Raw genomic sequence first — 14,137 nt, forward strand, 5'->3', positions numbered from 1 at the left:
AGGAACATTTGTTTGGGTTTGAGGGTTGATTCAGTTGGGGTGAACCAAAACGATGATGGAAATTGAATTTAATTGGGTGAAGTTTATTTAAGCATTGCTCTCAAGTTGAATTGAGTGATTTCAAGTTGTTATTTTAATATTTTGGGAAGGGTTGGCACATGGGGGTGGGTTCAGAGGGCTTGGGAATAATATAAATTTTTTTGTGATCTTGTTTTGGAGGGGTTTGAGGGAAATTAAGGGTTTGGATGGGGTTTATTTTGGTACTTGTTTGTTTGTGGAAATTAATCCTCTGTTGTCGGAGTGAAATGGAGAATTTGCTTGATCTCAATAGAGGATTATTGCATTCTCATGTTGGGTGCCAAGTAATTATTTTGGTTTGTAAATAAGGGAGGATTTAGGTGGATTGAGGAAACGTTTGTTTTGTTTTGAAGATGGATTCATTTGAGGTGAATCAAAACAATAACGAAAATTCAGTTTGAGTGAAGTTTATTCAAGCATTCCTCTGAAGTTGAATTAAATGATTTCAGTTTGTTATTTTGGGGTATCTTGGAATAGAGGGATGTACATGGGGGTGGGTTCAGAGGGATTGAGAATATATATATTTTTTGTTTTGCTTTGGAGGGGCTTGAGGGAAATTAAGCATTTGAATGGAGTTTATTTTGGTACTTGTTTGGTTGAAATAAATCCTCTATTGATGGAATGAAATGAAGAATTTAGTTGATCTCAATGGAGGATTATTGAATTTTAATGTTGGGTTCCAAATAATGGCTTCGTTCGGTTGGATTGAAGGAACATTTGTTTTGGTTTGAAGAAGTATTCATTCGGGACATGAATGAAAATTCTAATTAAAATCAAGTTTAATTGGAAGAAGTTGATTGAGTTCACGTAAGCATTCCTCTGGGTGTACTTCAGTGAAGACTGATTCTGAAGTTAAATTGGGTGATTTGATTTTGGCGTAGAGAGGTCTAATAGGAGTGATTAGCACATAGGGGTGGGTTCAAAGATTTAGAAATAAATTTTTTGTTTTGGAGGGAGTTTGAGGCAAATTTTGCATTTCAATGGAATTAATTTCAGTCCTTACCCGTTCTAAATATATCCTCTATCGTTGGAATCAAATCAGCAATTTATTAGATCTGAAAAAGGGATTATGACACGTTAATGTTGTATTCCAACTAATAATTTCGTTTTATAAATAATTCAGTCTAATTAATTTGACTTGACCACAAGTTAAACGAGGAATTCCCTCTCTCCACTCCCTTCAGATTCACGTAAATACATCAGGAAATCCCCGAAGTTGAATCAACCTGCCCCTGAAATAAATTAATTGAACCCTCCAATAGAATAAATTATTCACTCTCAATCCCCTGTCACCCACACCAGCCTAACGCACCCAAAAAAAAATCTCTTGTTCCAGGAACTCTCTGGTCAAAATAGTAATGACAGTTCTAACGGGCCCGCGGGTCCAGGAACACCAAATTCCCAGGGGATGAGACCGACACCATCACCAACCGGCTCGACTGGTTCACGTTCAATGTCGCCAGCTGTTGGCCAGCAAAACGTCCAGATGCCACCTCGGCCATCGTCAAGCCAGTCCGATGGTAGTGGCCCAGCAAGAATGAGTCACTCACCAATGGCAACCCAGGGTGGTTATCAGCAGCCCCTTGGCCCATCTGGACACATGCATGGCTACAAAATGAACAGCAGTGGTGTACCAACACCGCCAACAGGCATTGGTGGACCAATGGGTCCAATGGGTGGTGCTGGTATGGGTTATCCAGCAAGTGGTAATGCACCACAGAGCGGTGGTTATCCTGGACAAACCCCAGGTGGTTATCCACCACCAAGACCACACATGTCATTTCCAGGACAGGGCTATCCACCGCCAACAAATTCCCAGCATCCACCAGCAGCTCCCAATAATCAGTATCAACCGGCCAGACCAAATAATTTGGTGCAATATCCACCCTATCCCCACAAAATGGGTTTCAACAGTGTACCACCTGGTATGCCACCGAGTCCAGGCCCACCACCCCCTCCACCATCCCAGGGTGGTGTCAATTATGGTGGCAGTGGTGGTGTGCCAACGAATACACCAATGACAACTGGTGGAATTGGTAATATGGGACCACCAGCCAGCTCGATGGGTCCACCACCTCCATCGCCCAATCACGTTGGCAATTCACAGCAACAACAGCAGCAGCAGCAGCATTCACCAGCTCCACCACCACCACCACCACCCCCACCAGGGCCATCAGCCACTGGACCACCTGGACAACAGCATCAGCATCAACATCAGAATGCACAGCATTCACATCCACATCCACAGCATCCACATCATCCACCACATCAAGGATCTCAACATCAATATCCACAGCACTCACATCCTCAGCATCCACATCCACCAGCTGCCACACCACCGTTGAATCATGAGGGCAGCCCTATGCCACCACCAAGTACCACACCAAATTCACATCCTGCTCCAGCACCAACGCCCACCAGCCATGGGGGAGGGGACATCGGTGGGGATACCTCCAATGACAGTGGAATTACTACTACTGCTTCGGGCACTGCTGCTATCAATGTTACTTCGACGTCTAGTGGGACTGTTACTTCGGTTATTACCACTGGACCTGATGGCACCAGCATCGACGAGGGGTCGCAACAGTCTACTTTGTCAAATGCCTCTGCAGGTAATTTTTTAGGGGGAATTGCGAGGGGTTAATTCAGTTGGGAGATTTTGGGGAAATTTGGTTTTGGTGAATGTCATTGGAGATTAGTGAAATTAGTGTTTGAATCATTCGGTTAATTTCCCTGAAACAAATGGATAGGTCAGATATTTTTTATGCAGAATTTAAAGGGCTAAATTCAGTAGTTTTGGAGATAAGGGAGAATTTATTTTTTGTTGAATGGCATTTGATTTAAAATTACTGGTTAAATAATTTAAGAAGCAAATGGACACGTGAGATATTTTTTATGGAGAATTTCAAGGGGTAAATTCAATACTTTCGGAGAAATACAAGAAATTAATTGATTAATTTAATTTAAAACCAAAATTTTTATTCAATTTATTAATAATTACTCATAACTCAAGAGTAAATTAATTAATTATGGTCAATCTCGGCTCATCATACGGAGAAAGAACTGCATTTTTGGAGGAAAAAAATTATTTCATTTCATCAACAATTGAATGAGGTTTCAATATATAAAAAAAATCTGAAGTGTACATTTTGCTCTCTCGTCTCCTGCATACTTCTCTCTCTAATTTGATAATATTAAATATGAGTATCCGCAGCATCTGGCGAAGACCCCGCATTCACCCCAAAGATCCGCAAGGACATGATTGGTGGTTACCACAGTCATCCAGCTACGCCGCAGAGTACAGTACCATCACCAGGCGCAGCCAGCATTAATTCGATACACGAAGAGTATCCCGATATCAACAGTCCCAGCTGGCCACGCACCCCAGCCAGTCCTGTAAGTTTATTAATCTCTTTTCTCAAATTTTCATTTCATTTTTTATTCGGAAAATGAACTGCAGTGATTAATTTCCTTCATTAAGCGACAAAACATGAATAGAATTTGATATTTTTAATTATCGAAGGGGTGACACTTTTTGTGAAGAACTTTGTCGGCTTTAAAAAATGTAAATATTGAACTTTTCACGTTTTTACTTAAAAAAAAAGATTATTAATGAAGTAATTGATTAATTATCTCAGTAATGAGCGGTTCTAGGGGAAAATGTGAGAAGACATTTTTTGTTGGAATTTTTTTGAACCACAGAAAAGGTCTTCTCACATTTTCTCCTAAATCTAATTGTTCTTGAGATAAATGCTAAATTCACTTGCAGTTCACTCGCAGTATTTCATGAATAGATAAAAAACTATGTAATTTACATTTCTATGTCCAAAATCATCTTCGTTATTATCTTCGATTACTTTGAAATAATAATTAGTTATAAATATGACATTCCAAATATTTTTTACATTATTTACAGGTGTTTAACAGTCATGTGCCTCAAGACCCGTACAGATCTAAGGTTAATAAATTTATCATAATTAAAATTAAAAACTTAATTCTCCTCGTGCTTGATCGATGCTTGATATAAATAATCCCCACGCACGCATCTCCTCAAATTCAAGTTAGTCTATTTATTTTCGTTAATGTAAAAAACGGCGACCATAAGATAATTCGATTTATTTGGACTCTGACGACTAGCATTAAATCCAGGGTATTGTTGTCCTTTGTAGTTGTCCCTTGTAATAAATAGAATTCTCCCAGCAGTGCAGAGGTACATGGGCATGTGCATTCCTTTGTAAACGCTGATAGAATTTTCCTCAATCCCTTTGAGATAAAATCCACTCGGAATTCATTTTTCATTCAACTTTAATTGGCGTTGAAATACGGAAAACGATGTAAATAGTTCGAATTAATAATCAATTTTATGTAGATACGACTTTTCTTCAATGAAATCCTATTCTTTGTCTTTGAGTGGTAAAACGTAATTAGTTGATTTATCTCGTCACATCAATTTTTAAATTATCTCAGAAATGACTGGATTTGTAGGAAAATGTCAGAGGACTTTTTTGTGGGAAATTTCCTCAGCTACAAATGAAGTCTTATGATATTTTCCTGTACAACCACTCGTTATCGAGATAACGTCACTTTCATTCCCTTCGATTCTGTAGAAAGTCGATAACAAAAGGAAAAAAAATCATTCACTCTATTTTCTAAATTTTTCGGAAACCCTTCATGAAAATGCATTCGATGTAACCTATTGTCACTCATAATTTGAATCCCTTTATTAATTTTATGCAGCTCCTAACGCAATTATAATGCTTTGAAATTGAGAATTAATTGATTAATTTCACCCGAATATGAATTAAAATGAGGATTCGATGAATTTTCAGAAGCCAGATAGCCTGGCGAAACTCTACGAGATGGACGACTCCCCCGAGCGACGAAATTGGCTGGACAAATTAGTGTCATTCATGGAGGAACGGAGAACACCTATAACCAGCTGTCCTACCATCTCCAAGAACCCCCTCGATCTGTTTCGTCTTTATCTCTACGTGAAGGAAAGGGGGGGCTTCATGGAGGTATGCAAGGTGCAGTGTAGTTCCATCTAGCCCTCGGTGTTCTTGACGTTTTTTCATTCTTGAATCTGTATTTTAATCATTTGTTTGTGATTTTTTTTACGAATTTTTTTCTCTCGTCTGCTATTTTGTTTTTGGTCTTTACGTTTACCCGTTTGCTCAGTGTTTTCTGTCCAAGACTATCGATTGTTGTGTGAATTATTCGGTGGGGAAGGGGTGGAGAACTGGAGATGAATTGGGAGTAGAATTTGGAAATTATTTTAAAGGTTTTTTTTGGTATTTGGGGGTTTAGACGGATTTTTTTCAATTTTTTGTGTGGAATTTAATTTTCTGCAAAAAATTCTTCTCACAATTTCGAATGGATTCAGTAGTTCCAGATAAAGCTTTAGAATAGGAAAAATAATAGATTTAGATCCCATTAATTTCAGAATTTTGGTAAAATGTTTTTAGAATGTTTTCAATATTTTGTTTGAAACCATTTTTAGCGATATTATTTTTTAAATCCATTAAAAAATCAAAAGCTCATCTCGTCCCACCTCTCCACACCAGAAAATCGATCTTACAAACGCGCTTTTCTTCAGTTATTGTTTTTCATTTTTATATTTCACACGTTGTCGCACGTTTTGAGCATGATCTCATTGCCTAGTGAATCGTCCTTTCAATTTTCAAGCTCTCTATTTGAATGATTTCTCAGTTAATATAAAAATTCAAGTTTTAATGAACAAAAAAACAGAACAAAATTATGAATAAAATATAAAACGAGCAGATTTTTAACATTTTATCCTTGAAGTAGTTTTTCACAAGGTGTTTGGATAATTAACACACCGTGACACCTACGAAAAACCTGGGTGCTAAATGGAATTATTCTATTGTTGAGATGGAGATAGAAAAACATTAATTATAACAAATCCGATGAGACGGTAACCCATTTAGAATAATATCTATAAATTCCTTTCTTCGACTGTTCTGCATGAGACAAAGATACCACAGGAATTCACCAATATTTCGTGGTATTTTTTTTTGTGATTTCAATAATTTCCAACGAAGAAAATGAGTTTGTTGGATTTTTTTTTTTGGTCTTGATTAAAAATTCAATGATGACAATTTTTTCACTCTGTGTAGAATGTTTTTTCTCAATTTTACTCTTCAATGCATGTCCAACTGGAAAATGTGTTGAACAAATTTTGATGAATAGGTGACGAAGAACAAAACGTGGAAAGACATTGCTGGATTGTTGGGCATTGGCGCGAGTAGTAGTGCAGCGTACACACTTCGTAAACATTATACAAAGCATTTGCTGACGTATGAGTGTCACTTCGATCGAGGTGGAGTTGATCCACAACCGATTATAAATCAAGTTGAGGCAGGATCTAAGAAAAAGGGGTCTAAGGGCACTGCATCAGTTCCATCTCCAGGTGAATATCATTTTTTATTATTTCCAGATGTTAATGATTATTGAAACGTTATTTTCATCTGAGTATTCTTCATGTTGTTCATTGAATTCATCCATTTTTTAAATAATTTAATCAAATGTGATTTGAGGGATCATTATTTACGGAAAAAACGAATTCAGGAAAAATCTAAAAAAAATTTTTTGGGATAATTTCACTCTTCATTCGTAAAAAAAACACTTCAAAGATTTTTTAAGCAAAATAATTTAATTTCTTTCAAAAGAAATTCTCATTCTATTATTCTGAGAATAATTCAAAAATTCATGAATTTATTCATAAAATCTCCCTCGCAGAATAAATACTTATCCCTTGAATTAATTATCATCATGACTTTATTTGTCATCATCCTCATCATTAAATCATTCCTTATTTATTTCACAGGCTCCTCTAATTCCCAAGACTCTTTCCCAGCAGCTGGATCGAGTAGTGCCTCAATGGACGGTTATGGAAATTATCAGAGCAATTATCAGGGTGGCAATCAGGGTGGACCACCGTCTGACTACACACCACCACCCCCGAGACCGCCGAGTCAGAGTAGTGCACCATCGCCCCATCAGGGTATGCAGCAGGGAAATTATCAGAATGCTGGATCGTACCAGAATTATCCACAGGAGCAGTATATTCGACCGCAGGGAGGTCCAATGAATCAACAGGGTGAATTCAACCAGCCTTATTCACCGAGATCTCATTATCCTCCGTATGTCTCTGAACCTGACAGGTATTTTTTATTCAAAAGATCGTAAAACAGACATTTAAACGCATGATTGATTAATTTTCCGATCAATTATTGGCGAACATTTTACGAAACAAATAATGAAAAATAAAATAATTCACAGCAAAGTGATTAATTAATTCCATAATGAGATTTTAGTAAATATTTTTGCAAATGAAAATTGAGAAATGAATATCAGTAGTGGGAATAAAGGATTTTTTTAATGAAAAAAATGGAAAATGGAAACTGAACATTTTTTTAATGAAATGATTCATTAATGTTTGCTTTTCTTTATCTTTCAAGGGTGTACCCAGGTGGAAACATTCCAGGAAACAGTGGGCCAGGTCAAGACATGTACAACAGATACAGTGGCCCCCAGCAGCCGGGTTATCCCCCGGGTCAAACGCCCCCAGGTAGATCAGCGAATTATCCTCAGCCAGCTCAAAATCAGCCCCCATCAACGAGCCAGCCCTCATCTCCCTCACCATCCCCGGCAAATCCAACTTACTCATGTCCCCAGGATTACTATCGTCAGGAGGCTGGCTATGGCACACCACCAGGTGGCCAAATGTACCCATCGAACGTGCCAGCAGGTCTGTCTCCATTTATTTTTCATTTGTTGGTTTTTTTTTTCAATTAAAATCCTCAGTAAAATCGTCTTAAAATTTCGAAAAATCATTGATGAATTTTATTTTTATTCCTCAAATTTTTTTGAATATCAAATTCTCTGGGTTATGAGTGCTTTTGAGAAAAAAATTTATCTTGAGATTTTCATCAAATATTTAAAAAAAGTAATTTTTGCAATTAAATATAAATTTAATTGAGAAATTCGATCCTTAAAAGTTAACCAACAAAAAATTGAAAATAAACTACATTTTTTAAAAATTATTCACCAATTTCATCATTATTTTTAGAATTTTGTTAAATATTCAATTTTCTAGGTAATTAGTGCATTTGACTAAAAATGTTAAAATCTTTGTGTTGAATTTTTTATTCAAGTTTGAATGAGGATATCTCGACATTCTCATCGAAACCCATTCGTGTTCCCAGGCTATAAGAATATCAAATGTTTAAAAAAATTATTCAAAAAATGTAAATTTACGTCAAAACAATTGGATGATTAAACATCAATGAATAAATGTATTTTGCCAGGTGGTGCCAATAAAAACATGCCACCCCCACCACCAGGACCCACCCAGCCTCGAAGACATCCAGATTTTACCAAAGATCAGCAGTATCCCCAGTACAATCAGCAACGGCCACCCTATCCAGGCTGGCCAAGTGGTGGTAATCAGTATAATCAGGTAACTGGAAGTGCTAACAACAGGGTACCATATCCAAATCAACAGCCACCACCACCACCCACACAACAGCAGCCACATCCGCCTCATCAGCATCAGCAACATCCGTCACATCCACCACATCAACCACATCAGCCACATCCACCACAGCAGCCACCATCACAAGCCCAAAGTGTATCGGCAAATTCACCGAGTGGATCTGGTGTTGCAATGTCTAGTAGTAATCAACCGTGGCCAAACTTAAGTAATCAACCGCCAGCAAGGCCATCCTCACAGCCTAGTATAAATCCATTACCACATGCACCACCACCACCTTGGGACAATCGTTACTCCCATCAACCCTCGACACTCTACCCACCACCTGGTTCACATCAGGTGAGGGCGTCGCTACTGGTTCGTGTCTTTTTTCATTTTTTTTTAGATGTATTTTTTGGCTTTTTGGGGTAGATTTTATGGCCATTGCACTGTTATTATGGGTTAAGGATATCCAAGAACTTTTGCTATTTTTGGAGATTTTATATAAACGATTTTATTATTTAAACTTTGCTGATCTCAATTTTAATCTAGTATTAAAGGGTTAGCAAACATTTAAAAAATCTGAAAAGAAATTAAAAAGTCATTTCGGAGGAAGATTGATGGAATAATTTAAAAATTGTAATTTTTGAAAATTAGGATCTACGAATAAATTATGAATAATAAAGTTTTCACCATAAAAATCGTTTGTCTGGAATGGTAACAAATTTATTCATATTCAGAATTTTACGAGAAATCGATTTCATGCCTAAAAAACTAGGTTTCCGAAAGTTTAAACAATTTCAATTATGTACTCATAAACAACGAATATTACAAAAATAATAATTCCGTGCAAACTCGTGATTTTTTTTTAAATTTTTTCTCACGCAATTTAATTTACAAATTTGATGATTAAAAATGATTGAATAGTCTGTATACCAAACTGTAAAAGATACTTGGATATCCTTAATAGAAGAAAATATCAGATCTTGATTCAAGTACTATAGACATAACTTAAATTTTGAAGATGAAAATCTGAAATAAATTCTAAACGTAAGTTGATATGAAGAAAAATATTCCGGTTGAGTTGGTGCTCAATTCAGTCTAGTATTATTGATAATAATTAATTTAGAATTGGCAAAGTAGGAAAAATTATCAATTAAATTAGAAAAAAATAAATCAAACTTCGATGTTTAATGCGAAAATTATCGTCAGTGTCAAACTTTTATGATAAATTCGCAATTTTTACAAATAAATTGTCGATTACACATCGCGAGAATTCATTGAATTCAGGAATGAAAGGACAAATGTTCTCGAATGAATGATTCTCGTGAATGTCCGTAGCTTGAAATAGCCTATAATAGTCCTTTGTTTCACTGATCATTTGTTTTGCAGAGCCAGTTGAGCATGAATCCAATGATAACTCAACAGACAGCACCCAAACGAGAAATGACATTCCCACCTGACAGCGTGGAGGCTGTCACACCGTTACTCTACAAGAGACGTAAACTAGCGAGAAGCGATGTTGCACCGGTTGAGGCATGGAGAATCATGATGGCATTGCGCTCGGGGTTACTCGCCGAGAGCTGTTGGGCCCTCGATGTATTAAATATTTTGTTGTTTGATGACAGCTCGGTGAGTTTGACACTTCATTGCACAATTTTTACCGACATTCGGTGATAAATCTATTAAAATTCATTGAATCATCTTTTGACATTTGGAATGTCATTTTTTGTGCCTGGAATCAATAGCTTCTGCAGAAAAAAAAATTTAATTATTTGAATTTTCATGGAATACTTTAATTGAAATTTCTAATTTTCACTGAGTTCTACATCGAATTATGAATTTTCAGTGTTGAAATCCCTTCAAATTTAAGATTTCACTGATTATGAATTCATTAAAATTCCAAATTATCAAGTATTAGGAAGACAAATATTGCTCAACTTCTTGAATTTAGGATGAAACCATGAAATGCAGGGCCATATCACCTGAATTTTTCTATTTTTCCTCATTCTCATGAAATAATAGAACTGAAATTCCCAATTTTTCTTGATTTCTACATCAAATTGTAAACTTTAAGTGCTGAAATTCCTTGAAATTTTCCTGAACCTACCCCCCAAAAATATTCCCCAGACTCCTCCTAACTAAATCCCTCGCTTCAAATTCCAGGTGAGTTACTTCGGTCTGACGCACCTGCCAGGTCTCCTGGACGTTCTCCTCGAGCACTTCTCGCGTTCCCTCTCCGACATGTTCGAGTCGTCAACCCTCGAGGAGGACCACTGGGACAAGACCTCCGACATCCCAGAAGTCGACCTGGGCGCAGTATCTCGTCCAATCGACTCCGAGGACCGAACAAAGCTCCTGACAACCTCCAATTACACCTTCCTCTCGCGTCGTGGCCGTCCCGTGAAGATGGTGCCCCGTGACGACGACATTTTCGTCCTCGACAATCGTCGCCCCTGGGACCACTTGGACACAGACGCCGAGTGTGAGCCCTGGCAGGTGGATCCCAGTGACACTAAATACATAATCACCTGTTTTCAATCAGAAATTGGAATGGCCCCATTCGCGAGGCACCTCCGCGACGAGAAGCCCCCCCTCCTGCAGAAGGAAGTGGAGACCCTGGAGATAAAGGACGAGTCGCGATCCCAAGATTGTGAAAAAATTCCCGAGATAACAAACGAGTCGTTACCCAAGTGTCCGGAGCTCCTGGAGAAGTCCTCGAAAGAGAATGGGGATTTAAAATTGAAACAGCCCCCCCAACACCTCCACCTCGAGAAGAAGAAGAAGCCACGAACCCTGAGTGACGTTCTCTCGAGGATAAAGAAAGAGCCAGTGGAGATGAACGACCTGACACGTGAGCTCTTCGAGAAGAAAAACGACGGTTCAAAGCGCGACTGCGAGGCTGATGGTAAACAGAACAACAACATGGGCGAGCACCCAGTGGACTTTCCCAAAACTGAGGACAACAATTTTCCCACGCACAATGGCCTGAGTGACTCGACAAGTACCTTTGATCCTCAAGTTAAATCCGAGGATCCCGACAACAGTGACGATAACGACCACAAGACCAACGATCCCGACACGAGAAGAACAAAAAAGAAAAAGCCTCGACCCGACGACGATCACGACGATCGAGAGCAGACTGACGATGAGGATGACGATGTCAACAGAGACAAGAGCCAAAAGGACAACCAACTTGACGACACAGACACCCACAAAGAGGGACCAAGATTACAGATAAAGGATCCAGCGGGCACCCTAAAACGAAGAAGAATAAGTGATTACGAGGACGAGAGCTACTCGAGGGACGAGGCTAGTCTCTACCTTGTGACAGAGTCGCAGGACAGTCTAGCAAGACGATGTGTCTGTCTCTCGACAATTCTCAGGAACTTGACATTCATACCGGGCAATGAATTGGAATTCGCCAAGAACGTGACATTCCTCAGTATTCTTGGCAAGCTCCTTCTCCTCCATCACGAGCATCCAGTGAGAACCCAGAAGACGAGAAATTACGACAGAGAGGAGGACGCTGACTTTGCTGACTCATGCAGCAGCCTCCAGGGTGAGAACGAGTGGTGGTGGGATTTTCTCTATCACATACGTGAAAATGTTCTCGTTATGGCAGCCAACATTGCTGGCTACACCGATCTCAGCCAACATCCTGAGGAGATATCACGTCCAGTATTAGATGGTCTACTTCACTGGGCAGTGTGTCCAGCTGCTCACGGACAGGATCCATTTCCCACTGTCAACATGAACTCGTCGTTATCACCGCAGAGATTAGCACTGGAGGCACTCTGCAAGCTCTGCGTTACCGAGAGCAATGTCGATCTTGTTGTTGCAACACCACCTTATTCGAGACTACAGAGACTGTGTTCTGTGCTAACGAGGCTACTATGTCGCAGTGAGGAGCAGGTGTTGCGTGAATTTGGGGTTAATTTACTCCACTTTTTGTCAGCCGCTGACTCGGGTGTTGCCAGGACTATTGCCCTTCAAACACCCTGTGTTGCACTGCTTGTTGCCTTTATTGAACAAGCTGAGAGCTCAGCACTTGGGGTTGCCAATCAGCATGGCTTTGCTGCACTCAGGGAAAATCCTGAATCAATGGGGACTAGTCTCGATATGCTGAGACGAGCTGCTGGCACACTTCTCAATCTCGCTAGACATCCTGACAATAGGACACTTCTACTGCAGCACGAGTCACGTCTACTTGCTCTCGTTATGAGCCAAATACTCGATCAACAAGTCGCTGCTATTGTTGCTCGGGTGCTGTTTCAGTGCTCAAGGGGTGCTGGTACGTAACTCAAATCGTCAGGATTTTATGGTTTTCAATGTTTATGGAGATATCTGGGGGAATTGAGTGGATAGGGGGGGGGGAGTTTTGAGGTGGAACACTTGGAGGATTGTGAAATAATTCAGACTAAAGTGGTTTATTTCAGTGAAATAAGTGAATTAATCCCTTGGATGAATCTCCACTGATGACACAAAACGGCCAAAAAGAATTTATTAATGGAATAACATCATGCCGATGATTACAAAGTAATTTTTTTTCTTTATTAATGGAGACGAGTGAAAATAAAGAATTCTTAGCGTTTTTCCACATCCGGCACAGCAGTTGTTCTAGTTTTGTATCGAGTTAATGGGGGAAAAAAAATAATAAAAAAAGTAATAATTAAACGAAAAATGGTAATAAGAGGCAGAACGAGAAAAAAAAATGAGGAAAAAAAATACAAAAAAATATTAAATAATTAAGTAAGAGAATAAAAAAAATTATTAAGTAAACAATAAATACATAATAATATTATTATTATAACGTTAAAATGCTAATTATTGGTGTTAGCGCATTGGGTATACGAGTGGATGGATATCTCGATCATTCGTATACCGATATTTCATTCGTGAAAACAAAAAAAAATTGGAATAAATATCGATAGTGTAAGATATTTCATAGTTACTGAGGAGATGACTTGTGATGAAAATGAAAAAAAAAACATGGAGCAATGTCTGCATAATACTAGGGAAAATCATAATCACGAGGATTCAGAGATGAGAGAGATAATTACCAATTGACACAGTTGATTGATCAATCGATTATTGACAGAAAGAGGGGGGGGGGGGGTTTGGTGTTCGAGATGATGAAGAAAAAATAATAAAAAATGATGAAATATTATTATAATTGAAGTTAATATCGGCTGACGATTAATATAAATACTACGATGATATGATTAATGCAAATTTTTACATTTGCATGTTTTTGTGCTGTAATTAGCGAGTAATTAAGTATATTTTGTAGATAACATTACACTTCCATTGAATTCTTACATAAATTAATTTACTTGTGGTGGATTATTGGAAACAATCACCCCCCCCCCCTCTCCTCCCACCCCCGGATTTTAATGTGGAATTTTTTTTTTATTATTTAAATCCACTTTAGAAGTTTTTAAAGGAAGGGGGGGAGAGAGAATAAGAGGCACGAGGGACGGAGAGGGAGAGATGGGAGGGGTTTTATGGAGGATATAGATATGAATCGAATCATGTGTGAAGTGGCATTGAGGGGGCAAATGA

At 38.4% G+C, this 14,137-nt stretch overlaps 1 protein-coding gene across 8 annotated transcripts in view; it reads left to right on the forward strand.

Annotated features, from left to right (window-relative positions):
• LOC107043348 (trithorax group protein osa) overlaps positions 1 to 13,893 on the forward strand; it is a 22,846-nt gene extending 8,953 nt beyond the window's left edge. The window contains exons 5-14 of one of the 8 annotated variants that reach the window (XM_015264808.1): positions 1,415 to 2,690; positions 3,284 to 3,474; positions 3,995 to 4,036; positions 4,908 to 5,105; positions 6,289 to 6,508; positions 6,926 to 7,262; positions 7,560 to 7,849; positions 8,409 to 8,950; positions 9,965 to 10,204; positions 10,739 to 13,893. In XM_015264808.1, the coding sequence (XP_015120294.1) occupies positions 1,415 to 2,690; positions 3,284 to 3,474; positions 3,995 to 4,036; positions 4,908 to 5,105; positions 6,289 to 6,508; positions 6,926 to 7,262; positions 7,560 to 7,849; positions 8,409 to 8,950; positions 9,965 to 10,204; positions 10,739 to 12,874 (5,472 nt within the window). In that variant the 3' untranslated portion in view covers positions 12,875 to 13,893. The remainder of the gene's footprint in view (positions 1 to 1,414; positions 2,691 to 3,283; positions 3,475 to 3,994; positions 4,037 to 4,907; positions 5,106 to 6,288; positions 6,509 to 6,925; positions 7,263 to 7,559; positions 7,850 to 8,408; positions 8,951 to 9,964; positions 10,205 to 10,738) is intronic. The other 7 variants (XM_015264812.1, XM_015264813.1, XM_015264814.1 and 4 more) reach the window with 7 other exon arrangements.
• The last annotated feature ends 244 nt before the right edge of the window (positions 13,894 to 14,137 follow it).

The sequence above is a fragment of the Diachasma alloeum genome, unplaced genomic scaffold (assembly GCF_001412515.2).
Source record: "Diachasma alloeum isolate Michigan unplaced genomic scaffold, Dall2.0 Dall_scaffold_00558, whole genome shotgun sequence".
Lineage (NCBI taxonomy): Eukaryota > Metazoa > Arthropoda > Insecta > Hymenoptera > Braconidae > Diachasma > Diachasma alloeum.